Source organism: Myotis davidii, unplaced genomic scaffold (genome assembly GCF_000327345.1).
Source record: "Myotis davidii unplaced genomic scaffold, ASM32734v1 scaffold110, whole genome shotgun sequence".
NCBI classification, from domain to species: domain Eukaryota; kingdom Metazoa; phylum Chordata; class Mammalia; order Chiroptera; family Vespertilionidae; genus Myotis; species Myotis davidii.
In genome coordinates this window covers 1,880,282-1,907,970 of record NW_006283436.1, presented here as the reverse complement: position 1 = coordinate 1,907,970, position 27,689 = coordinate 1,880,282, and the positions used below count along the sequence as shown (strand labels likewise).

The window sequence follows — 27,689 nt, the reverse complement described above, 5'->3', positions numbered from 1 at the left end:
ACAATATTCTTTATAGAGAAATGACAGTTAGTAGAGGTGGAAGGGCATACACTAGTAACTTCCTTCTTTTGTCTCTTTGCCCAAATTAAGTGTTTAAAAAAACTTAGACAGTGGTTTCTACTACAGTAACCCAGGGAAGGAGAGTACCTGAAAGTTCTGAAACAGACAAGCCATGGGGTTATTGTTAGCTGGGCAGGGAATTGTGGGCTGTCCTTGGAATGCCTGGAGATTCGGGTACCCCTGAAGAATCTGCTGCTGCTGCTGCTGATTTGGAGGAAACATCTGATTGTTGTTTAACAGCGACTGTAGATGAGTCAGTTGATGATTATTCAAAGTATTGTTTATTGAGGACATGTCACCTATGGTTTGGAAAACATAAAATATAAGTCAATGTGATTCTTTGGCAATCCTATGCCTATCCTTGTACCCAATGATTCCTGAAACAAAAACTAAAAACTAGACTTACATAATAAATTTTTTTTTCTCTTTTTCTCCTCAAAGTCTTACTAAGTGGTAAGGAAAGAGTATTTTACTATTTAATTTTATCTTTCATAATCATTTGTTTGGTTTTATGTCATGAGAGATGAGTCTTTCTCTATCCATTAGCCAGTCCTTACATTGAGCATCAGGGTTAAAAATTCCTTGAAATTATTTTTATTAAAGCTCCTACAATTAAAGGTAGAAATTAGTCTTAACCTGTTTTAGCAATCATAAGAATTTGATCATATGATTAAAATAAGTGGATCTGGTCAGGCTTTGTTTACAAAGTTTAGTTCTCAAGTCACAATCATCACCAATTACCACCAAATAAAACTGGGTTTTGTCTGGAAATATATATTTTGTTTTTAAGTGAAAGGTTGGTCACTTAAAATTAAAATTGTAAAGAAAGTGAACAATACAAAAAGAAATCATTATCATAATCATTAAAAAATAAATATTATATAATCAGGTAGGATTAGCTAATAACTAAATTTATATTCAAAATTCAAAATAGACTTGTTTTGAAATTACACTGAAGTTATTTTGAAGATGATGTCAAAGGAATTGTCCTGTAACTTGAAATATATAATTCTAGTATGCTTTTTTAGATTACTTAACTGCATCGATTTCAATGACAAATAAAACTAATTAAACTGTATTATATATATATATATATATATTTGCATACATTGGACATGCCCTTGACAATATCAAGTATATTTGCTGATGCTTCCAGACTTTATGGAAACCATCTCTGTACTTTATATTATAGTCACCTGCACCAATCAGTTGAATATACTTGACATTATTATCTAACATTTTTGTGACATTATAATTTACATGAAGAATTTTGTTTTTAAGCCACAAAAATTTTAAAGAATAATACTGTCGGAGGAAATCTAGCAATAGCTATTCCTTGAACTTGGACACATTTTAACTTTGAATGTTTTTATGCCTTGTTTCTTATTTTGCTCGCTAAGTATTTAATTCTGTTTATTGAGGGATCACCTGGAAAACACTTCCTGAGACTGTTTCCATCCACGGTGCAGCTGCTCATACTAACCCTGTGATGCCACACCAACTAAAATTCAAATAAAAGTTATTTTTAAGATGTACCTGTGCTTTATTATTTGAAAAATAAGACTACTTGGCTTAAGAGGATGATGGATAGGTTAGCGTTAGGTGGCATCAGAATTAGAAGATAAGCGAAGGCAGATTAAAATGGTATTTAGTATTGCTAGGATAGGGGAGAAGAAAAAAGTCATTTTCATGTTTGTATAACTATGGTGGTGTGTGGGTGTTATTATATTTAGTTCCTTAAGCAAGCTGTGACATAACAAAAACATTTTTAAAAATAGTGTGACAAAATGGAGTCTTTAAAAATGAGAAATTAGAATTAGAAAAACGTTTCTTTTGTAAAAATTTGTGAAAAAATGTAACTTACCAAGCAGACCTGTCCCCAGTAGAGGGTTAAGTAGCTGTGGCACCACAGAGTTACTGTTGAGTTTAGCTGGACCAGGTGTGTTCCCAGCACTATTAGATACATTCAGCAATGTTTCTGCCATTGACACCACTGCTGTCCCACCAAGTGTTGAGACAGTCAGTGCTGCCACTGCGGATGATGTAGTGGTTGTGGTAGTGGTTGCCTGGGAGGAAGTTGCTATGGAAACCTCTGGATGATTAGCGGTGTTGGCCGATGCCGAGTTCAGGACACCTCCCAACAGCTGGGGATTCAAGGCCATTAATCCTGAGGCCCCAGTGACAGCTGGGAGGAACAGGGGGTTAAAAGTAGTGTCACTGCCTGCAAAGCTGGGTAAAGGGTTCCCCAGGGGGCTGGTTAAAAGGGTCTCAGCTCGGCTGTTCTCTGACTGATTGCTTGGCAAATGGTCTGGTGGGGCTGTCATCTGTGTTAAGGAGGGTAAAGGGGTATTTTGCTGTTGAAAAAGATCTGAGATGGTCAGATTGAAAGATGGCAGGGGAAGCATGGCAGCTGCGTGGGCTTGGTTCTGAAGCAGGGCCGCTAAGAGCTGGAAGTGGACAGGCTGCAATCCCTGCCCATCCACGTCACCGGAGAGAAAAGCTAAAGCAGCGTTTACATTCGGGTTGAGAAAACCTAAAGGGTGGAGGTTGATCTCAGACTTGCCTTCTCCCGCTGAAGGCTGGAGGATATTTAATAGGTTCTGGTTTAGGAGATGCTGTTGATTCACTGGCAAAGAGATAGGCAGAGAACTGAGGAGGCTGGGGTTCAAGGGGTGTGGAAGATGGTTGTTGGAAGTGCTGTTGGATGGAAAATGAAGTGCGTGCTCCTGGCCAACAAAGGGAAAGTCACTCCCGATGGGCAGCTGACTCTGCAGTGGGTTTCCCGCCGCGGTGGTGACGATGACGCCGTCCTGGAGAACAGATGTTGTCTTGGTGATGGCAGGATGGCTGGTGCCAGCGATGGCGATGGAGGATGAGGGTCCTGAACCGCCTAAAAGGAAGACAACACAAAACAAAAACGCCGCGCGTTAATTGTGGACGTGAAGGAAGACAACCCCATGAAAACACATTGAGATCCATTTCAACTATTTCATTACCTGTCCCCTTTACTGATTTTAATCAGAGAATTTGTGATCAGAGATGATATCCCATCTGAATGACACACGTTTCCTAACCTACTTTAAAAATCAATTTATTGGAGAAGTTTAGGTTACTAAGAAATAGCTTGTTTTTCACAGCTGGACAGAGTGAATATGGAGGAAGTTCTGTAGTAGTTCATTCATTTGGGTTAGATAAAAGCAACAAGCCTTCATTCTTAAAAAACATTTTTCCTTCTAAAAAAGTTTTTGTTCTTCTATTTGTAATACTAATACTTGCTTTTAGTAAAAAAAAAAAGTAGAATATGCATGAGCATATAAAACAGAAAATAAAAAGTACTTATAAATATTTTAATATTTTAATGTATAGTTTTCTGGACTTTACCCACCTGTACTAGTATTTGTATATATTTATACACACACACACACACACACACACACACACACACTCATACACGTGTTACATATTTGAACAAAAATGGAATCATGCTGTCATAACTTTTTCATTTATCAATATATCTTTCCATGTTAACTCTTTTAACTACAGAATTATTTTACTAGTATCATGTATGGATATACCATAATTTAATCAACATACAGTTGTGATATTTTGATTGTTTACAATCCTTTACATGGTAAGCAGCACTAAAAACATTAACTCATCTTTGTCAATATACTAAATTACTTTCTAAAGATAAAGTCTTGAAAGTGGAATTCCAGGAACAAATTTAAAGCTTTGAATACTTCCTGTCAAACTGCCCTCCAGCAAAGTTGATCAATATACATTCAATTTCCATTTCTATAAACAGTGCACAGTAGTGTTTATTCTCACCAACATTGTGTTTCATTATTTTTAAATCTTTGCTACTCTGATAGCATAAAGGTACTTTGCACTCATTATTCCACAAGTCAGACAAGTCTGCATCCAAACAGCATTTTTAATCTTGAAAGTCTTATGCAAGAGATGAAAATTCAGGAAATTTAATATTTAAAAATATAAAATTTGTTTGCTTAATTGTTTTCAATCCAAGCTGCACAATAGAATTACCTGGATAACTTGAAAAGAAATAAAAAGCAATGCCTTGGGCCCTATTCCAGACCAGTTGAAAACCCATCTCTAGGGCACACCCAGCCTGAGCAGTAGCATTTTTTCAAATCCCCCCTGGAGACCCTGATGCACACAAGGTGGGGTGAGGAGGGTGAGACTCACATCTGCTGAAAAGTAGCCTGTAATCATTTTTTCATAAAAGGTTTTCCCCTAAAGAGATGCATTGTTTTATGTGATACACGCGTTTGGCAAATGTTTATTATCACAAGCATATGCATTTAATTTCCTATTAATACATAAACACGTATATAATATATTAAACAATACCACTGACACTGGAAACCTAAAATAATTCGAAAATTTTACCGCTGTACTATGCCATCATAAGACATTTTACATTTGACCAAGTAACCATGGAGGCCTTGTTCAAACACATAGGAATATTTCCGTAGTTATAATAATAGTACAAATATGATTTTATAGTCTTCCTGTTTTCTCCTAACAGAATAACACGAGAATTTTTCCTTTATGATATATAGACTTTGTATTAATATTTTTAAACCATATAGCATATGGATTGACCATATTATGTAAAACATTCTGATACTTTTTGGCATTTTGATTTTTTTTCATTATTATGTAAAACACAGGGATGCACATCTTATTGCATATGATACTTTCTTATCTTTGAATTTGTCCTTAGGAAAAATTCCATCGTTGTCATGATTGTTATGAGAATCAAAAATAGGTACATGAAAGGCTTGTAATATGTAAAAATCTGTACAAATAAAAGGAGTTATTGTCATCATTACTACTGGCATTCATGTATGTAGTTAGTAGTGGTGATGTGGCAATAGCAGTTAGTATATCCAACACATCAGCATATCTAACACTCCTTACAGAATGTCTCTATAGCACGACTTTATAATTTTTCCCAGCTGTCATGTCTGCTTTTTTTTTTAAAAGCTCTGTGTTTCATTTAAAGAATAAGATTTTAAAATGTCCTCTGTTTAAAAATATATAAATATATATAAAATATTATCATAAAATAATGAGTATGTTCACAAAGAGTGGGGTCAGAGCATAACAAATGCTGAGATAGGCAGATGGCATACAATTATTTAAATATTAATTCAGATTTGTGATAAAACAATCAACATCTTGAACATTTCATTGCCTCTTAAATCCTGCTGCTGTTTCTATAAATAGGTACTGTGCCTTATTTGCATCTGGAAACCATCTTTTTAAACAAGTGAATAAAAACTCTTATTAATTGGTAATCACTACCCGAGGCCTTTCTCCCTATTTGCTAAATAATAATGACTTATTTAAATGTACAGATCACCATTCAGAGCACATTTTCAAAATATTCCAGCATGTAGGTGACAAGGCTTTGTAGAAGAAGGATTTCCATAGAGGTTATTCTTTTTTAATCTTTGTTTTCCAAGAGAAACATTTATATTTAAGACTCAAGAAAGTAGCCCTTGGGGGACATTATAAGTCTCCATCTAAATATTATTGAAAAAATGACAATAAAGAAATGTAGTTACTCTGAGTGTATTTTCACATTACAAAACAAGATGATGGTGAAGAGAACAACCTTTTCAAGAGTAATATGTGGATCAAAGACCATTTTTTTAAACATTTTTCTCCAATTTTCAACCAGTCAGTGCAACAAACAGGTATCATACCTCTTCTGAACAAAAGGATAGAAATGATTATACAGAAACAAAAACCAAACATAAACACCACAGAACACCCTGCCTTTCCTGCAGGAACTCGGTTCGGCAGTCTTGAGAACACAAACCTCCCTGTCTCTCTTTTTCTTCTTTCAAAGACACATTATTGAGAGCTTATTATGAACTAGGAACTAATGTTCTTTTCATATAGCCAGTGTACCTGTAATAGCTAAGAGCTATAATAGGCATATAACAGGAAGGCAATTGTAAAACTGAAGGTGTCAGGGAAAACTAAGCAAGTGGTAATATTTGATCTGGGATTTGAGAGTGGAAAAGGAGAGAAAGGGCTTCTAGGAAAAAGGAAAGTAATTAAAAAAAAAAAACAAGACAAGGAGGTAATAAAATGCATGGAGAGTAATGGATTCTTATATATCTTTGAGCAAATAAATATGACTGAAAATATTTTAAGCTGTTTTCCCAGACACACTAGCCCTGCCACCCATAGTTAAACGTGCTGTCTTCGACAAGAGGTAATGACATTTGAAATAATCTTTCTAAACAATTAAAGGCAAGTTACTTTATTTGAAATAATCTTTCTAAACAATTAAAGGCAAGTTACTTTATTTGAAATAATCTTTCTAAACAATTAAAGGCAATTTATTTATCTTATTTTCTTCTGCATTCCAAGACCTAACACTGTCTCACACATGGTTGGCGTTCAGATAATGTTTCTTGGTTGAATTAATCTGTTAAGAAGTTCAGAAGACTTGCACTAATTTTCTAGAAATCAGATCATTTGCATTCAATGGTGTGTGCCTGTGGCATGGGTGTATGTGGAGAAAGGGAGAGCATACCACCCATTGGTGGAGAAAGTAATGACCTGGCTCTCCCCATGCCAGGAGATGAGACGTTGGAAAGGAGATGGCTGGAAGATGCCAAGTTACTTTAGAAGGCTCCCAGGTGTCTAGGGAGTTAACATCTCCTTAGAGAGGAAGAGTCCTCACAAAGTCCTCAGTTCTAAGGTCACTCGTTCATGCTTGGGGTCATTCGGAGGACCCTGGGTTTTTATAGCTGGAGATAAGTTGGAGGGTGCTTATTTCTGAACACTTAATCTTGAGTAGGCACTCTCTGGTGAGCCTACATCACAGTTCTGCACAAAAACCTTGTCTGTTGAAGCATTTGGGAAAACAATGATTTTCTTCTTTCCTTTTTCTCATTCCTTGTCTTTTTCTTTTCTTTCCTCTTCCTGCCTTCTTTCCTGCCTGCCTGGCTGTCCACCTTTACTTAGTTTGCAGCCAAGATGTTTCATGCTTAATCTAATGAAATGAACAGTTAGAGAGTTTTTGAAAAAGCAAACTATTCATTAACCATTTAGCAGTTAAATAATCAAAAGGCAGCTGGGAGCCTGGAAGAAATGTCGGAGAAGTCCTTTAATTGGAAAAAGTGATTATTTCATACCAGCCGGCAGTACCATGAACTGGCATAGTTTTTCTCTTTGTCTTTGTTGCTTCTGAAGAAGAGAGAAGACTTATAAAGCTACCCAAATAAACCTTCCTGGTGCGAGATCATGTGCCTTGATCCCCAATCAAAGGGTGAGAGTCTAGCACAATGAGGAATGGACTTGCCCAGTTGGGTTGAGTCCCAAATATAAATAGTACTCTTTGCATACACATATAGTTTATCTCTCTCTGTGTGTACGCCGAAATAGCATCAGCAAAATTTTTCAAAGAAAATTTTAAGGCTATTTTTCTACTATTACTCATTTTCATTCTTGAGTTTTATTTGCCTCATTAAAAATGCTTTTCAAAACAAAGGTACTGTCTACCTCTTTAAATTTATCTTCTGTGTCACCAATATTCTTTAAGAAAAGTCATTGTTCACATTATGCTAATTTTTTTAAAGGCTGGATCTTAACACCTTGCGGACCAGTAGTTTTATTGCTGGCTTTACCCAGTGGCCAGATACGTTTCTGTTGAAGGAGTACAAAAAACGTTTTACATAAATGTTAAAAGCATGCTTTAAAGTTGAATACCCATTGCATTTTGAAGTTATTTATTACATGTTCTTACAAGTTAATATCTTTTTAAAGCAGGGGTCCTTGAACTGCGGCCCGCGGGCCACATGCGGCCCGCCGAAAACATTTATCCAGCCCGCCGGGTGTTTTTACCGCCGCTGTGTGCATAAGAATTTGTTCATAGTTTTTTTTTAAACTATAGTCCGGCCCTCCAACGGTCTGAGGGACAGTGAACTGGCCTGGGCCCCTGTTTAAAAAGTTTGAGGACCCCTGTTTTAAAGTATGATACTTTGTAAAACACTGTGTACTATGAAGCGAGAATTCTCATGATCCATCCGCAATGTGTTAAGTATTAATATTGTATATGTCTTTGTATGTGTACAAAATAGGGCATTAATTAAGCTCACACCAAATAGACCAATAAGTTGTTTTTAAAATGTCATTATACCAGTTTAATCTCCAATTTTGAATAAATAGTACTTCATATTAGAAAACACTTTCTAAATTGATATGCCCACCTGTTGATTTTTGTCCATAAAATTCAAGAAATGAGTCATACAGAAGGAACTCCTTCACCATTTAACCTTTATCATTTGGCAAATGTACTTCAACTATATACTTTCAATGGCAATCCCTAGTAAAAATGAATGCTCCTAGAGACGAGAGAAAATATCATGCCCTAGTGAGTCAATAAATATAATCCATCTCTGTGCAATGGAAATAGTACAATTTTCTCCTCTATATTTAAAGGATTGATTTAAAAATAACTATTATGAGAAGTCTCTATTTTCCAACAAGACGTTGTATTCCCAAGCCTTAGTAATGTCACAGTAGTAAGTATTTACAAAAATATATCACTCTATGCTTGTGGTTTGGATTCTGATGTAAATTCCTAGCATTCCTTTAGCAGAAGTAGGCAGGAAGTCCTAGGGACTACAGATGTTCCTCGACTAACAATGGGGTTACATCCCAAAAAACCCATGGGAAGTTGAAAATATCACAGATCAAAATGCATTTAATACACAACCTACTGAATTATCACTGCCTAGCCTAGCCTTCTTAAATGTGCTCAGAACACTTACATTAGCTCATAGTTGGGCAAAATTATCTCACACAAAGACCATTTTATAATAGTGTTGAGTATCTCAAAATTTATTGAGTACAGTATCAAAAATATACTGGCAACACAGAACACTGTAGAGTTCTGGTTGTTTACCCTCGTGCCCTTGTGGAGGCCTGAAAGCTGGGCTCCCTGCCGCTAGCTGCTCCAGATCAGAGAGCACCAGACTGCATATTGCTAGCCCAGGAAAAGGTCAAAATTCCAAGTACAGTTTCTACCAAATGCGTGTTGCTTTTGCATCATTGTAAAGTCAAAAAAATCTTAAGTTGCACCATCATAAGTTAGAACCATTTAGTGTTTACTTGTTCTCCACAAAGGGAGGGGTGGACCCCCAAACAAAAGCACTTAGAAGAGGGGGAAGGAAGGAATGCCAGTCTCTTGCTTGGTAGGATTTTTAGTGTATGAATATGCTAGAGTGACATTTGAAATGCATCATCAATATTCCAATTGGAAGTTTTATTTCCTTATTTTAATGAGGTGAGTTTCTAGATTAATACAGTTAATTTGTACCCTTTCGTTGTATACTATGTTATGTGTAGTGCTAAAATAGTGTTTAGCACATACTAGGTGCTCAATAAATATTTGCTGAGTTTATTACCCCATGAATAGTTTGAGACAGTGTTTAGGCCAATTTGGGGCTGCAAAATCAATTTAGTATGCCCCAACCATAAATAAATCGAAAAGAGCACACTGCATAACTAGGGTATTATTTTGTGGAAACTTCTCTGTTAACGTTTGAGTGCTGGGTCAAGTTCTGTTAGTGGGTGATAATTTCAGTGAATCATGACTTTTAAAAGAAAATACAACAAAATAGAATAAAAAAGAATATATCAGAGTGCATCACATGTAATAAGTGTGTGTTTTTTTCCAGGAAAATTTTATTTGTTATACATTAAAGATATATCTTCGGTGGATTGTAAGGCAAATCAGGTTTTTTTTTTTTGTTTGTTTGTTTTTACCGTGGGAAGAAGTAAAAAACAAAGTTTGAAAAACACTACATTCAGATCCAGCCTCGGAGTTGCTCAGCTCGGTGGGGATGCTCCGTGGAGCAGTGCTCCAGGAAGCACATCCATCAGCCTACAGTGCGAGGGTTGTCCCTGTCGTGTGGGCAGCGCCGGAGCCCGCTCAGGGTGTCTGTGATAAATACTCTCTTAGACCTGTACCTGTGGATCTTGGATAGACTTCCAAACTTCCCTGGACTAGCTCCACCCCAGGAGTATTTCAGCTACTCCATCAGAATTCTGACATCCAATTCCATTTTTAATCTGTGAAAAGGTGACTTGTTAATTTGCATTTGCAAGAAGTATAATTCTTAGAAAATAATGTTTACTCCCCTCTTTGCTTGGCTGGCATTTATGTTGTCTGATATAAGTTCCTGGAAGATAAGAACTTAATGAATTGATTTATTTAGTACCACTTAGACATGGTACTAAATGATATCTATTTCTATGACACCATATGAACATTTTTGATCGTTATTTTTAATGAGTCAAATTTTTGTAGAGTTAGCATCACTGCTTATAATTTGGGTATTTTCAGAGGCTACTTCACTGTTTTTCAGACCACTTGATTTTAGTAAATAGCAGCTTAGGCATCACTCTTAGACTAAAGAATTTCTAGTGGCTTTATGTATAAGTGAGCTTAGTGTATTGCAACGGAATAAAATTCTCCCAATTTACACACTGGGACAATTTATTTCTTGAAAGGTACAGAATAGATAATTGGATCAGCAAACATCTCACCCCACTCTGAGTTCTGTTATCTCCTTTGATGACACAGACTCAATGTCTAAAGCAAAACACGTGTTAGCTCCTTCTTTTGCACACAAGGAAACATTAAGCTTGGAATATGTAAGCAAAACAAGTGGTGTAACCCTGATATTTAGGAAACCTTCTGAAGCAGCAAGCCATTGTCTGTTGTAAAAGTATCTTCCAACAAAGAAGAAATGGCTCATTTTGCAAAATTTAACCAAGTGAATAGACATAGATTATCATCACACAATCAAGAATTTAATATAGTTTTGGTATTTGGTTAAAAAACAAGAGGGCAACTTTTAACCTAAGAAGCCTTGTGCATGATGATAAAATCTAGGCATTTAAAATTTTGGGTGGAAATACTTTCAATAGAAACTACTGTATGTTCAGTCATGACCTTAGGAGAGCCTCTGGCATTCTTCACTCTACATTAGTCTATGTAAGATTAGAAGATTATTTCTACACAAACTTCCCATATCTTGAGAGCTATAAACTCATAGAGTATAATCACCCTTGAGCATTTTTATCCCATAATTTTTTGTACCTATAACATGTAGGAAATGACAATTTCCCTTTATTTTCTGTCTGGCATCTTCTGAGAATAAATAAATATATAGAACAACAACAACAAAAACACAAGCTTATTACTTTGCAGTCTTTTACCAAGAGTGTTCTGTTGTGGTCTCTATTTCATTTTCTTATACCTACCATATCAATGGTTATACTGAGTTTTAATCAAATGCATTTTATACTGAAATAATACATGTCTTTTCCAGAGTTTAAAAAATATATATAAATATCCATGAACATATATTTATTTGTAGGTTTATTTGTATTATTCTTATAGTCAATTTATATCTTTAAGAGTTAAGGCAAATAAATGTTTCAGTTATTTTCTCTTCTGGTACAAACTCATACTCTAAGCATTCAGAGAATTTATTTTCATGTGTTTAGATGAGTTGATTTCATGATTTTATTAGGGGAAAAATAAGAGAACATAAAAAGCATTTTAAAGTAAAAAAGTTGTATTTAATGACGTTATCATATTGGAGTAAAGCAAGGTTCAGTTAAGTTAGCAGAATAGTCTAAATCTTTTTGTTTCTTTGAAAATTGGAAAAAAAAACCACAGGGCCACGGAAAGGATGTGTTGGCTGTAATGTGGGCACTGAGGGACCGAGTCCCCGCAGAGGCCCTGGTGGCTGGGAACTGACGGAGCTAAGTCCCTGCAGAGGCCCGGGTTCTTGGCATGTGTGTTTCTGTTCTGAGGTCAGCAGGCAGGCAGAGGCAGAAGCAGAGGCCCGGAGAAATTTGAGTCAAGGGCACTTGATTTTGGATTCCTCTCTAAACCAAACCACCACAAAACATGCTGAAACCTGTCTCTCTTCATACATTGGAAGTTACTTTCAAAGTACATGAGTGAGGGCTCTCTGAACAGCCTGCCTTCGGCAGTTTGTTTGCACTGAGATAGGGAACTTTGGGAGTTGGTGGTCAGATCCACAGCTTTGCTTTGCCACCTCCTACTGGTCAGTTTCTTGATCTGTCACATGGAAATATTAGACCTTACTTAAAATCTGATATCCAAAACGCTAACAGAAACCTGTAAACTTTACAATACAAATGTTTAGAGAGCTTCAGTGGAAAGGCAATTTCAAAACTCCAAATAAAACTAATAAAGCCTTGATATCTAAGTTTCACAAAATGTTTTCTAAGCATTTCATATCTTTTATCTGACTTTTTAAAAAAATTACCTTTGCCTCCAATTCCCATACTTGAGTGTGTCCCATAGAATTCACTTACAGGCCAAAAAAATTAAAAAATAAAAATCTGTACCTGGGTTGTTTGTAATAGAAAAACTCTTTAAATGAAGATTTAGAAAATAAATTACCAATAGAATAAAGCATTTTGAGAGCAAGTGATTTTTTGTCTTAATAGATGTCTTAATGTAACATTTTTGAGCTGTTGCTTCAGAAAGTGGATAAAGGGCTCTGGATTGCATAGGAGGCCACCTGAGCTCTGTCCAGGCTCCGTTACCGTGGAGCAAAGCTGGCCTTTGTTACCTTAGTCTCTTACCCTCACTGGGTATCACACTGGGAATGACAAGACTAGTAAATGCATAGTCGCCTCCTTTAAAAGTCTAATGACATGTTATCCACTAGGAAACCCATTCTTATCTGAGTCAGATGATACCAATTCATTAAAATAAAGGTCACCAAATTAGATTAGCAAATGAAGGGTAGTTCTCTTGATATTTTTCACAATTCACCAGCATTGACACAAACATTCTAATTGTTGTACACTATAATATTTGAGTCCACAGAGAGAAGGCAAAAATAACCGACTGTTGGCACAAGTTTAAAAACGTGGCTTGTAACATGCTTCAATTCATTTTCTGTTGGGTATTTTTTTAAGATGTTGAAAGCGGAAAGAGTTTTTTTTTTAACCACTAAATGTTTCAGTTGAAGAACTTATGCAGCTGAAAAGAAAACGAACTATAGAATTCGATGAACCCGAGTTCAAATTTGATTTCAGTTATATGTGATCTTGGGCAGTTAAGTTCTCTGACACTCAATTTACTCATCTGGAAAATGGGGACAATAATGCCTTATGCTTTGGAAAGCTGTATATGTTAGAAATAATCTAGGTAAATCACCTGGTACATCAATAGATACTTAATAATAGCTATAAGTAACATTTTAAGAATAAAGTGTTTTCACCTAATATCTAACTGGTATGCTAGGAATATCCAGCAAAACTTACAGAGATAATTGTGACCGTCATCTGCTGTCTGACTATGAATGTTAATGCCCAGCCTGGTGCTTATTGGATGGATGAACAAACTCAGTGTAAATAAATATTTAGTGTAAGCAATTACAGTGACAGAACATTCAGTGACACAGTTCACTACATATCAAAAAGAAAAATGGCATTAGAGACCTCTTCGATGTTCAGCTCATCAAAATAGTTATATTAATTAGTAAATCTACTCATTTTCATAACCAGCTGCACATTCAATCTATGTATATTAATTAGTATTTAATTTTATTAAGTTTGATATTTTAAAGATTCTTACTGACCTAAGTTTTCATCAAGCACATGCTCTCTGTTAGCTTACATATGACTGGTCACATCCATATCATTACTAGACATTTATTCTTACCCCTTTTAGCTATTTTTTATATGCCAGCACTTTTCTTACATTAATTAATTTTAAACTTGTGTGTTTTGATACTCCCAACACTGGGAATCCGGATCCAATGTTTTACACAGATGCGAGGAACAAGAAAATACATGTTTAAGACTATATAAAATAAGTCTACAATTGACATCCAGATGAAACAAGAATATAAATAAATGTTTGTCTTTACATATAAACTTAAATACATCATTAATAAAATACATACACTTTTCAATATGAACTGAGACCTGAAACAAAGTAAGTTGAGGTAAGGGGTATCAAAATTTGAAGATATAATACAACGAAACTAACAATTCTCATATAAATGATTGAAAGTATGCTTAATAAATATTTAAAATAGTTTCTTATTTCACGTAACTTTAATCTGATAAGTGCACAAGATTAAATTTTCATTTGTGTGGAATTATCTAAAAAGGAATAGGAGTCATTGAAAAGCTAGAAGCCCATTCGTAATAAGTATCCTGTTAAACACAAAACATAGTTTCATGAAATTCCTTAGACTAAGACTACCAAGAAGGCACTAATGATTTCAATTATCTTCTCCACTTCATATTCTTTTTCACACAAGAGGCCAATGAATAGTTCTGCATTAAATACTGACAACAAGACAACACGAACATGAGTTGTGGAGGATGGCAGGTGTAGGTAGTGACACTGGGAAGAAACACTTGATCTAACCATCAGTAACAAAGATGTAGGTCACAGTGCTGTCCCAGCAAGGCGGTACGATACCATCTACACATGCCTGTACAGCAGCTTATTATTAGACGCCTCAGCAGTCTTCTCATTTTCAGAAGCACTCTGGTTTTTAAAACCCACTATTTTCATATTTGAATTTTGTCTCAACAACCACCTTTTATTTTCTCCCTGGCATTTCCCACAAATCTCCCAAATCATTAGTGCTGTGTTTTTGGGTATTCTTTCTAATGTTTTCATGGTCAAGTTTTCTGATGTCTCGGTGAAGTTCCCTCTTTACATTTTTTTAAAATAATAATTTCTGAGGAATCTATTGCACAAAATGCAGTTCTTTCTAATGTGTCTGCTTTTAAATAGACTTGTCTCCATTAATAGTGGATGAAAAGATACAATAAATTTGGGTTCAAAACCTAAATGTCAATGCTAAAAATACTGGTTTAGTTCTACAAGAAAACTGTAAAACAATATCAAGATCAAAAATTCTGGAAATCAGGTTTTCAAGCCTTTTTTTTATTAGAAAACTTAAATTTTTACCCTTTTTAAAAAGGGAGTAGTCAATATCCATTTTTTAATTTTCTCAAACAAATAATAATAAATGATAGCAAACTAGGATAAGAAAACACATTAGAAGACAGCTTTCTACTTCATACAACTTCTGGTTACCTCTGCCTATCCATTCACCTATTTCTGGTCAGCAGCAAGAACAGAACATCCGTTTATCTTTGCCTTTTTGGGTTTTCCAAGATGAGCTTCATTTACCTGAATACAAACAAAAGCTAGGGGACACAGATTTTATATTGCAAGAGCCAAGAACCTGGCTCATAAGCCAGGATGCCCTGCCTTCTATGGCTTCTGTAGTTTAGAGTCCAGTGGTTACACGACCAACTGAAAGTTGAATGATATTCGAAACGACACAGATTGACAACAAATAACGGAAACAAATGGAATCCCCATGGCTGTTGTTTTTCCCTAGTAGACAAATCCCTAGCATTCTGTAAATAACATTATAAATACTAAAGAAATGATGAGAATTTCACAATGGGGAAAGAGGATCATTGCTTATCATAATAAATATTTTGGTACAAACTTTAAAAAAACGTAGAAAAGTTTAGTACCTCTGGGTACTTTTTTCTAAGAAAACCATACCTGCTTCAGAACTTGTTTGATTATAGCTGCTAACAATGCTGTTTGGTATCACTGGAGTGGAGGACGTTGAAATTCTTGACTGAGGTGGATTGGGATGTAATGAGTTTCCTAAAGCCATGCCCGACTGACTGAGCATCCCACAGTTCCCGCTAGCCTGAATCTGATTGATCAAACCTGCAAGATGGTGGTTGGGGACTGAATTGTGACTGTGAACAAAGTTAGTGTTTGCGTTGTGGCAGTGCACGGCTTCCCCTCGTACAGGGATGTTCTGTGTCAGTGAATTCTGAAGAACACTGGAGTTCACACTGGGATCTGTAAAATGCAGCTGGTTAGCAGAGCAAGGCAAAGCAGTATTGGAGGCCCCACAACCCGGGGTACTATTGCTACTCAAGTGAGAGCTTTGACAACTCATAGACTGTAGTAACTGAGACATTGAACTGATGGGGAAAGAACCCTGACTTTGCTTCCTCAGCAAGTCGGGTCCAGGTTTGGGAACTGAAGAACTATCCATTTGAGACTGTCTGAGCAAACTCAGAACCGTGGTAGGAGGCTGTTTTCTTTTCCGCAGTGAGTCTTTTTGCTGAGACATCAGCTTGTCTCTTAGCGCTGCTCGACCACTTTGCCCTTCACCTGTTGGGAGAAGCATGTTGGCAGTAGGAGGGAACATGGTGTTTAAAGTGCTATGTCCTTCAGTGTTGCCACTGCCAGCAACAGCTCCGGAATTGCTACTGCTGCTACTGTTGTTACTAGCAAGTTTGTTTTGATTTGCTAGCTGTGCTTTGGCTGCTGCTGAGAGTAAACTACTTGCTGGAAAGGAGGCAGCATTGTGCTGGTTCAAGATCTGATTTAAAGGCATTCCCAGCAAACCAGGCTGACTCTTTACAGAACCACTTCCGGCAGATGCAGCAGGAAAGGGGGCACTGCTTGGGGTAGTTAGTACATTACTCATTCCAGCAATTAATGGGTTAGGGATATCCTTGTACTGATGATGTCCATCGGACTTGGTGGAAGGGCTTGATGGCATTGATGGCCGTGGGGACCCTATTGTTGACCTCGGTGACCTGGGTGGAACCTTAATACCACTGCAAGCCGCTTGGGGTCCTAGAGGTGGCATCATGAAATTTCCATGATCTGATGATGTGGAAGATGAGCGTGATCTTTGGGGCGAAGCCTCAATCCTTCCGATTCCAGCCCCCATCATGTGCACTGGGGATGTCACTGGAGAAGGGGACAGGGAGGTTGAAGCTGAATGCTGAACTCTTTGAACATGACTCCCATGATTCATGTGACCAGGTTTTACGGTTGGCAAAGGGAGATTACTTGGCAAAGGAACAACAGCAGGAGGCATGCTTACATTCATCACAGGTACCTGAGAGTGGACATTTGAATGGAAACTAGTTGGATTAATGATAACAGGGTTCTGATTCGCCGGTTTACTAGGAATAGGGTCAAGAATGCCAAGTGGATCTTTCTCAGATGTTAATGGCTTTTTCTGAAGAGCACAAGAAGGTGGAGGAGGGGGAGGTGGGCCGTGGGGTAGTTTGTGGTGGAACATTGCTCGTGGTATTTCCATATTATTTGAAAAATTACACATTGGTTTTTTCATTACTGGACTCTTTGTAGTCAAGGTTGGGGAAAGAGGTATATTAGTCCTTCCAGCCATTGCACAGGATGACTGTACAGGAGAACCATGTAGCATTACTGAAGGTGGAGAGAGAGGAGTCCTATTCAGGTGAATAGGACTGGAATTGGGAGCTCCATGAAAACCAGGATTATTTCTTGTGAAAACATCAGGGCTTCCAAGTGGGTCAGTCCTCGGAGAGATTGAGCCATCTCCATAAATCTGGGATCCTGACGACGCTGGGCTGGGCAGGCCTCCATGGCTGCCACGGAATGGAGATTTCTGTCCATGTTCACTGCTGCCCAATCTTTGCCGGGGGTAGACGGGGTGGAGTTCTTGTTGCTGGCTTCCAGGCAGTTCTTGTACATAGAGCCTTCCCATGGCATTTGATGATCCCATCATTAACTTGAAAGGATGCTTACATTCAGGCATTACAGAATTTGTAATTCCTTCATGAGACTTATTTCTTACGGATCTTGGAGTTGCTGCCCGTGAAGGTACTACTGGAGTCGCATCTGATGTGAAAGAAAAAGAAAAAGTCTGTTAAGTCATCTCAGTTCTTTTGTATTTGGGGGTGGGGGATGAGGAGGGAGGAAATGAGGAAGGGAGGGCAGCTGGAAATAGAACTTTGCAAATAGAAGCCGTGCCTCCATGCAACTAGAAATTCTCCACTCTACATTAATTTTTGATTTAAAAGTGCACATTATTCTCCCTTAGTTGGCCAAAGGTCCTCAATTAACTGCTCATTATGCTTGTTTGCCTCTTATCTGTTGAGAAAGAATGAAAATCTGAATCAGTTCATACTGACATTCGACATTCTAATACTATTTAGAATATGCAAAATCAAGATTGACAGCCCACATAGAATTGATGATGCTGCTATCTTGTTGAATTTGAAATTTTTAGGAACACAGTTACAATAGAAAATTATTATCTGTGTGGCATATTTTCTTGGGTGATTTAAATGAATGCCATTTTTACCAGAAAATCTGTTGCCCTATAAATGTTTCTGTTATCTTGCTGAAACCTCATCAGGACAGCTATAGAAACGCTTCTGTATCCCAACATTTTCACTGTAAAAGAGTCTTAATTTTTGTGAATTAAGTGAATGGAGTTCACAATCTTTTATAATGGGAGTGATGACAATGGTAAATGCAGTGATACTGCAATCACACCTAACTTCCAATCAAGTCTCTAACACTGCAGTTTCTTTGACGTTAACCAGTCATTACTGTAAAAACAACTTTAGCCAGTCAACTCAGGTAAAAGGCTGCAATTCTTTTATTAGGATAGAATTCCTATGCAACATCTAAACTGCCAAATCTTTAGTACTGGGTTCTAATTGCCATTCCTCTTCCTACAGAGAGCGTCTCTCCCTCACTGGCCTTTGGAGTCCCTTCAGTCCCTTTGGAGATCAACAGAATACAGGCAACAAAAGCAAGCTGGCCCACTGGACAGAGCTTTCACTTTATCTTGTTGGAATTCTAGGTTCAAGTTTTTTAGCCCCTAAGGATGTTTCACTATTTTATAAAGTTGTACCTTGTAAAACAGGGATAGTAAAATTGATAAAATAGATAAAATTGATTTCCTAGGCCAAGTCCCTTCAGCTGGTGGAGGCTGATTAGAGGGCTATGATGGAAAGGATGCTGAGCCTTGCTGGGCTCTGTAGAAAATGCCACTGAGTCTACTACAGGCACAGGGGTTAGAGTGGCTTCATTCATACTATATGCTGGCCATCCCCATTCCGGGACTTACAACATATTGGCAAGTACACCTGGATTCATTTGCAATCAGAAGTACATTTACTTACATGGATACTTGCACATCTAAGATAAATATACTTCTCCTACCTGCGAGATAGTATACAGATCAAATCAGATAATGTTTTTTTAAGACAGTGGTTCGCCTTAAAAAATGAAATCCAGGTAGGGTGCATTCAAAAAGTAAGAGATTGCAGTGAACATATATTTTTCTTTGGAAATGTGGGCTTTCGGTTTCTAGCATGGTGAAGATTCTGGATAGAGTAATTTCTGAATATAATATATGAAAAGTTGAGAACCAATGATATAAGAGAATTGTAGCAGATAAACTCAACTGAACTTATTTTCTTGTTAAAAAGAGATTTTTCAAAGTTTGCAATAAAAATAATATATGAAAAGTAGTTGGGGTACTAGGCATGGCTCATGGTAGGAACACAGGTACCTGTGTTAGCCTTATTACAGGATTGACTGTGTTCTCTTCGGAAACAAAACTCTAAATGTTAAGATAGATATCAATTTCATAAAATTAGGAAGTTGATATAAATATTATGTCTGAAGCTAGTAAAAGAGGCAATTAATCCAATCAAGTATACCATTGTAAGAGTGGATGGAGATATGCCTCTTAAACCAGTTCCAGTTAAATATTTATCTTTATTTTTTTAATAATGAAACTTGTTAAGATATGAAAAGTTGAGAACCAAATCAAGACTCTGTTATGGTCATTAAAAAGGAAACAAGGCAGAATGTAAAAAGAGGTAAAACTGTTTGATATGAGACAGCAGCAGATATGAGCATATACAAAAGTGAAACCATAGTTACGTTGAGGTGGCAAGATATTGGTAAATGTTATATAATTTATTACTATTAAATGTCTTTAAACTGTGGTAATATTTGTTTTTAATTAAAAAAAAATGTAGCTCATCAAAAGAAAAAAAAAATCCCTTAAAAGACTGTTTTTTCTTACATACCGCAGTGGAGCAACATTTTTCTGATCATTCCTGTTCAAGCGTAAAGGTTAGAGGTTATTGGGAAGGAGCTCTCTGGTCATAGCTGCTAACTTATCTCCCCGCCCTCCTCACATGAGTGCTGAGTGTCAATCTTTACCTGTCCAATGTCACAACTGCTCCTCTTTGTAAGTCTATAATGTGACCCCAGCTTACCTACGCAGGCTTAATCTTCCCCTCAAGTCAGATTAGTTTCTACATTATCGATTCTACTCATTCTGGACAAGAATTTTCTTATTTCCCTCATATTTCTAAATCCTGAAACTTTCCAGGTTGGTTCAAATCTGAGTTCTGCTGTAAAGCCTTCTCTGACCACTACAGGGGCCACTCGTCATCTGTATTTAGAGCTCTGCAGAACATCACTTAGCCTTCAGAAGCAAACACTTTGGCACTTAGTCACATTTTATTCTGAATTACTATTCACGTGCTAAGTAGATTGTAATATTTTGGAGGGAGTTTATATACTAGCCATTACAAAAAGAAGTTCCCCAGTCTCAAATCATAATCCCACAGATCACATATTAATCTTAAAGGTCAAAAGTACCTTAACAATGGAGTGATCAGATGGATATAACTATACCCAAGCAATTAAACTTAATGTCATCAATATGGGATAAATTGACATTATGTGCCTCCTGAAGAGGACATAACATCACCTGTGCAGTATTCCTAGCAAAAAAATTTTAACTTGAATATAAATGAGGAAACAATCAGGCAAATCCAAACTGAGGAACGTCCTATTAACATTGTCCTGGACTCTTCAACAATGTCAGTGCCATGAAAGAACGAAAGATGGGGAACTGATGCAGAGTAAAGAAATGGAACAACTAATTGCAGTGTACAATCGTTGATTGCATCCTGGATTAAAAAAGAAAACTTGGTTTAAAAATAACTATAAGAAATTATTAGGACAACAGGAGGAATTTGAATACAGACTACATATTAGATAATATTGTATCATAATATTATATCAGTGTTAAAGTTCCTAAATGTGACAATTAGATTTTGGTTTGTGAGGAGAATGTCTGTGTGTGTTGAACTATTTAGGGGTCAATTTTCATGGCAATTTCTAAAACAAAATTGTTAACTGGTGAATCTAGATGAAGGGTACGTCGTATTCAATAAACTGTTCATGCAATTTTTCTGCATTTTGAAATTTTAAAAAAATATGAAAGCATGCATTCATGCATACAGGTGTGTTGGGGGAGGTATAAAAAGTTCCTAAAAAGGTAAGATCTACTAGTAGGTGCTCAATAAATAGCTATAAAATGACAGAAAAAATAACACTGCTAGTTCTTAAAAAATATTATTAGTTGCATTTAAGGATTTGATACCACACATTCAAGTACAACCTTAAGAAAAAGGCTACCTCTGATTCCTAAAAATCTGTATCACTTTCTCTTTTGTTAGCCCAGCTCCATACCCCCATAATATGTGCATGTGCTAATCAGACTCTAATTGTTTAACTAGGTGATTTGGATAGGACATTTTGGGAAACAACTTCATGGGATTTTTCAGAATGAGTTTGCTACTTATAAAATGATAAGACATTCATAACTTTAAAAGCATTGTGCCTGTTTAAAAAGTGGACTTGGAAAATGCTTGGCAAAGTGATCTCCCATGACTCCCGAGGAGAGGAGGGGGTGGGTGGGATTCCTAAACCCTTCCCCAGGTTACATACTTGTTCCTCCTCCGGGACTGGTAAGCACCAGAGAAGGATGTGGGGCTTCCATGCTTTTATGAAGTGTGGCCACTGCGATGATTTTCCTTTTATGGATGCATAGCTTTGTGACATCTTCATCGGCTTTAACATCTTCTGCAGTTCTCTGCTTCACAGCAGCTCCCGGATCAAAATTAAACACCTGGAAAAAGAATGGCCTCAGTTTAGAGCATGTCGTAAAAGCATAACATAAAAAGTTGCTTTGTTAAAACATTTCTTTACATAGATTAGGCCATCATTATGAATAAAACTTTCTCAAGTTATTTAAGAAAAGCAACTTTATGTAACTTAATAGTACTCCGGCTTTTAGTGGCACAGTAAATAATGAAAATTATCCTAATTCCACGATAGCCAAGATAAATATATGCAAAGGTATATTACCTACGTTCCCTGATGTTAGATTTCCTGCTGTTATAACAGTACAAAAATAGATGAAGTTCAGTTTAAAAATCCAAAGGCTGACACTTCTATGTGCTAACTTTTCCTTTGGCTTTATTTTATTACTATATTAATATTACCTTTTCACCTATTAAACATCTACTCTTCTATTAAAATAATCTTATTGTGTATATATTTATGAGACGTTTCAAATGCTTGTTTCTTTTTTGGAATGAGGTGAAGGTGACACAAATAAGAAGAAAAAGGGTGCCCGTTAATTTTATTTCTAAAATTAGCACTATAATAGATACTCAGAGAACAAGAACCTGCTTCCATAATAAATAATATTTTATCATTTTAAACAGTTTTTACTTTCTACCTTGCAAAGGAGTAAAACCGTTTCACATTTTGAGTAGGAAGGTTCAGTTCAGCTTCATCATTTTAGAAGCATTGGTGGCAGATTTATCAACACCAGTGCTAAAAATAACATTGCAGATTGAGCAGTTACAGGAGGGGAAAAACTACTGCACTATTAAATGGTGAACATAGGTAGAGCTCTAATAAAATGTGCAAAAATGGCTTTCATAAAGTATTTAATACGAATATAGGTTTGTCACCTTTGAAAATGACTCTGGGATTCAAAGCCACACTTGCATGTTCCGTCAGTAAGCAGGTATGTTTTAACCTGCTCCAAGCAAGATAACAAAGACCCACTGGGACTGTAAAAATAGTTCAAAAAAGCATCAGGAAATAATTCTGACTGCACATATCATATGAAAAAAGGCATAATTTACAGTCTTACTGTCCTTCACAGGATAATATTTTCCTACTCGGGAAAAGCATCCTCTTTGTCAATATTATGCTAGCTGCTAAATTATAGCCTTTTAGCACCATCACTCTCTCTTTTGAACCAAAATATTCCTCAGAAAAAGACAGACCTTCCTAGAAAATTAAATAAAAGTATTTGGAAAACCAAGCGTGGACTGGGATGGGAGAAAATGCTATTCTTAAGACGACAGGAGCAGGCAGGAAAGGAACAAGAAAACAACATGAAAGTAATCATTATCATTTTAAAGCAGAAGATCTACTTTTGAAGCTGTTGGAGGAAAAACTGAAATTTAGGAACACATTGGAGGTCAAACCAGAAAGTCACTAAGTGTGTAAAAGTTGGAGCTAGCAAGTTCTTTCCTTTAATCTTGGAGTCCAGAACCAAGTCATCCCTATGTAAAAATAGGTTTCTTTTTTTTTTCCTCCCTCATCCATGTGTTTCTTTGAAGATAGACCTGTGTGGCCCAACTCAAATTACACTGAAGAGCCAAATGGTACTGACAAGGAGAGAGGAGCCAAGCAGATCTGACAAAGGATGAGGGGACTCTTGAGGAAAGAGGAGTTTAGGTGGCAGAAAGCGGTGCCTTGGGGGTCTTCTGGCTGGTAAATGGGTACTGCTCTCAAGATTATTACTCTTGGTTTTCATTTTTAATTTTCTTTGATTTTCATTTACTAGCATAGTGAGGGTTAGTTTAAAATGGGCAATTTGCATTTTAAGACTTTTATTATTAAAATACTGATTTTGACAACCTTGAAAATTACTACACACTTTTCATTCAAGAATGGTCTTTTATTTATGACTGTTTACCAAAACCTTCACTTACACATTCTGATCAAATTTGGATATGACCAGAAATAATACAAAGGATTACACTACTAGGGGTAGACTATTCTGCTTCTACAAAAACACAGGGAGCAGTTTTGCATCTACAAGTGAACCAACTTTAAAATGCAATTCATGTTTTATTTATGGACAATCATGTAAGTGACTTATACATATAGAAAATCTCAATTAAAATCCTCAACTTTGTCAATTCATTCACTTATTGAGGCTAACAACGTTTTTCAAATGATCTGTAAAAAATAATAATTCCCATGTTATCGGCTTGAGTTCCATGACAGTGGTAATGACCAGAGGTGTTGGAGGTCTGCTAATTTACATAAAACACAATCACCCAACAGTTATCATGTGTAAAGTTCATTAGTTTTGTGACAAGAAATTGCCTAACATTTTACAGTTAAAGAAGGTGTACAGACTGAATCCTAGAGGAATTTAATTGTAAAATTAAACCTGAAGACAAGAGTTCCTGAATTCTATTAGAGTATTCCACTCTAGACACTTCAAAAACACTTCCTCTCAGTCAGTCAGCTGGCCTCTTTTCTTCAGCTGTACCTCTTTAATTAACTTTTTAAAGTAATAATTAACGTAAAAAACAGCTACAAGTCTTATGGCATGGATAATGCTTAGAAGATTGGAAGCAGGTGGGAAGTTTAATGTGCAGCCTCAACGCCTCCCTGAGGCAGGAGCAGCTGGAGACAAACCTAAAAATTACAAGCAAACTGCACAATGAGAAGGGAGCTATAGGAGGGCGAGCCCCTTATATGTGTTCAAGCAGCAATTTAACTCCTTACAAACAAATCAAACCCATGCTGGCTTAACTTATTTGAAGGTGTTTTACCTTATCTGGCAAAGTTACTTTTCAAAATAATTTTTAGTGCAGAGACTTGGATTTGGAGAACTCACGTTAACTCACACTAACAGATAGCGGAATCTACCTACACAGGGAAAATCATGAACAAGATAACTGACAGATTCCCAGACTTAGTAGCTTGTTTTAATTTAGTTTTCAGCAATCTGAAAAGCTGATTGATCTTTCATAGGAATGAAGATAAAGTTAAAAAAATTAGATCTTCAAGATCCTAGATTCATTTACTCTAAGATGGATACATGTTTGCTCCTTACAGACTAGAACAATAATAAATATGAACAGTAACACTGACACCTTGCTATATTACATTAATAACCAAGTATTTCTGGCAGTTTGTTAACAGCACCGGCAATAGAACACTTGAGAAAGTGACCCGTGTGTCCATCTTAACAGGACAGGGTCCACATCCCCTGCTTTCGTATTCCTTCACTCCTCTTAATATAGAGCACATCTTTAGCATCCCAGAAACAAAAGACTTATGTGCCAGAGAATTTCAATTGGTAATTAAGTTTACCTCCAGAAACACCTTACATCAAACAAACGCAGGACAGACTCTGAACTGAATTTTGAGTTGTTATGGCATGAAATAATTTATGTTTATATAACAGCAAATACCTCATTCATATAAATACATCTTTGAACAAATGAAGAATTCCGTTGAAGCGGAGATACAAATAACTGCATTTAAAGTAACAGCATTAATATCATGATGCGACGTGATAACTTTTAAAAAGTTCTATTTCTAGTAGTCGTTTATTATATAACAAAGAGAGATTTTATGGTGTCCTAATTTTTCATATAAACTTCCTAGTAAGGAACTTAGGTGTCAATTATCTAGAATAATAAAAGCGTAATATGCTAATTAGACCTGAGGACCTTCCAGGGGGTGCGAGGGAAGCCCTGGTCCCAGGTGCCAGAGGGTGCTGGGGGAAGGAAGGCCTACCCTTGCATGCATTTTGTGCATCAGGCCTCTAGTTCAATAATAAGACTGAAACTTCTTGCCAACAGTTCAGTTATTCCGTTCAACTTGTTCTATAAGAGATACTTGCCCTCAAAATTCTATAGAGCAGACATTTGCATTTTATTTGTATGATTTTTATGTGAGAGATGAAGAGCCATCTCCATCGTGACCTTTTCTTTTTTACTATAATATGCAAGGATATAGATTAAAAACAGTGCAGAAAAAATAGGAAAATTATTTGTACCTAATATAAGGCTTTAAGAAGTCTACTAATTAAAACTGCCTATAAATATAAACACTCCACCTTCCTTCGGAAAATCCAGCTGAAGCACTCTGGAGGATAGAATAACATTGTCGAGGGACCTTGGGTCTATTTCTAGTATTTACATTCCCTTGTGAATGTGGTAATGATGCCTATGTTTCTTTTAGAAATCTTCATTTTTCTTTATCCTTGTTACAGAGATAAGCAGAGCGACACGTTATATAAACACAAGTAATGCGTAAAAATTCTCTCTTGTAACCTAAGGCAATTTACATCGCAAAATAGGGCAGAATAAAAACAGTTGAATATTTCCAGCACAAAGTTCATTTATTCAAATTTATTTGAGGTGCTGTCAGTCACAACATTTTGCTCCCTCAGAGGAACAGGTTCTACCTCCGTAATGTTGGGACTGCAACTTGGAGGTAACATAGGTAGTCATAAGGGCTCACCTGACATAAAGCACTCCACTGTGATCCACACGGCGCTGCCAACCCACAGGAACTTGTATAGCTGGAAGACCTCCATCCTTGTCCCCTCCGTCACACTCCTTGCCTCCATTCATTTTCTGTGTCTGCTCGGGACGCTCCAAAGATATCAGCAAGAAGATGATATCCTTATATTACAGGGCATGATGGCCTTCAAAAATGGCCAGTGCAGCATAGCTGTTCCCAGACTGTACAAAATGCAGTGGGATGCTCCGGCTCAGTTTGGAACCAAGTCCTTGAAATCTGCCATTGTGGAAAAAATCAGTTTCCCATTATAATCTACATTAAATAACCAATATTTAATTCCTAAGGATGGTCTACATGGGTAAAGCGGAGTGCTTCTGGCTAAGGAAAATCATATTCACTTAATGCTGGTACCTGTCTGAAGTGGGGAAGGGGAGTGGGGTAAAGTTTTTAGTTCAACATTTTGTCTTGAACCTTGATGTTGGACTAAAATAATCTCTACTCTTTAGAAACCAGTCTCATTTTTACAATGCGAGTTGGTTACTATTTCCAGGTACTACCCGCCTTTATAGGCCACATTCTTTAAACTTTCTCTTCATCTTCCAATCTGAATCCAAGATGTTGCAGGTTGGTTCATCTGATGTTTTCATGTCTTCAAAATTCCAATAATGTAGCCTGAAACATATATAAATATATAAACTGTATATTAAATGTTGCAAAACTAAGAACCTGTACAATTATAAATAGAATAAACTGTTAAGTGTACCAAACTACTTTGATGCCCCCTGCCATCAAAATCACAAACAAATTCAACTTGTTTTCTTCTTCTAATGATCCACTTAAACCAATTTGCTTACTCTTCACCACATGAAACTTTCTAATTACTAGAGACCGACCCATAATTATGGCATTACACACTCACACACACACTCCTTTAATTCACAATAAAAATATCTCTCTCAAAACCTCTTATGACTTGACAAGTGGAAAGTTATGTATTAATCCAATCACAACTGATCACTCTACATATCCTTATGATTTACTTTTTTAATCATCATAGTAGCCTAAAGAGCAAAAGGTTTCTGTTTTTAAAAGAAAAATAAAAAGGAAATAAACTTATAGAACACTTCCAAATATAACAGAAGGTTTTCCCCAAATGTTCTTGAATCCAAGAGTGGAAGTTGCTTTATAGTTAGGAGTTAAAAGCTCCCTTCTATTATGGGGCTTGCTCTCTTAATTCCTTTATTGCATCACAAGGTCCTGTTTGGGGAGGACATAAGCTTGAACC

At 36.6% G+C, this 27,689-nt stretch overlaps 1 protein-coding gene across 1 annotated transcript in view; it reads right to left on the bottom strand.

Moving 5' to 3' along the window:
• Nucleotides 1–27,689, bottom strand: part of MBD5 (methyl-CpG binding domain protein 5) — a 159,750-nt gene that overhangs the window by 33,501 nt on the left and 98,560 nt on the right. Inside the window, exons 3-8 of the mRNA XM_015563760.1 lie at nucleotides 26,402–27,076; nucleotides 22,831–22,911; nucleotides 21,776–21,987; nucleotides 15,710–17,845; nucleotides 2,624–2,950; nucleotides 148–359 (exon numbers count right to left, since the gene is read on the bottom strand). Coding sequence (XP_015419246.1) covers nucleotides 148–359; nucleotides 2,624–2,950; nucleotides 15,710–17,845; nucleotides 21,776–21,987; nucleotides 22,831–22,911; nucleotides 26,402–26,514 — 3,081 coding nt within the window. The 5' untranslated portion in view covers nucleotides 26,515–27,076. The remainder of the gene's footprint in view (nucleotides 1–147; nucleotides 360–2,623; nucleotides 2,951–15,709; nucleotides 17,846–21,775; nucleotides 21,988–22,830; nucleotides 22,912–26,401; nucleotides 27,077–27,689) is intronic.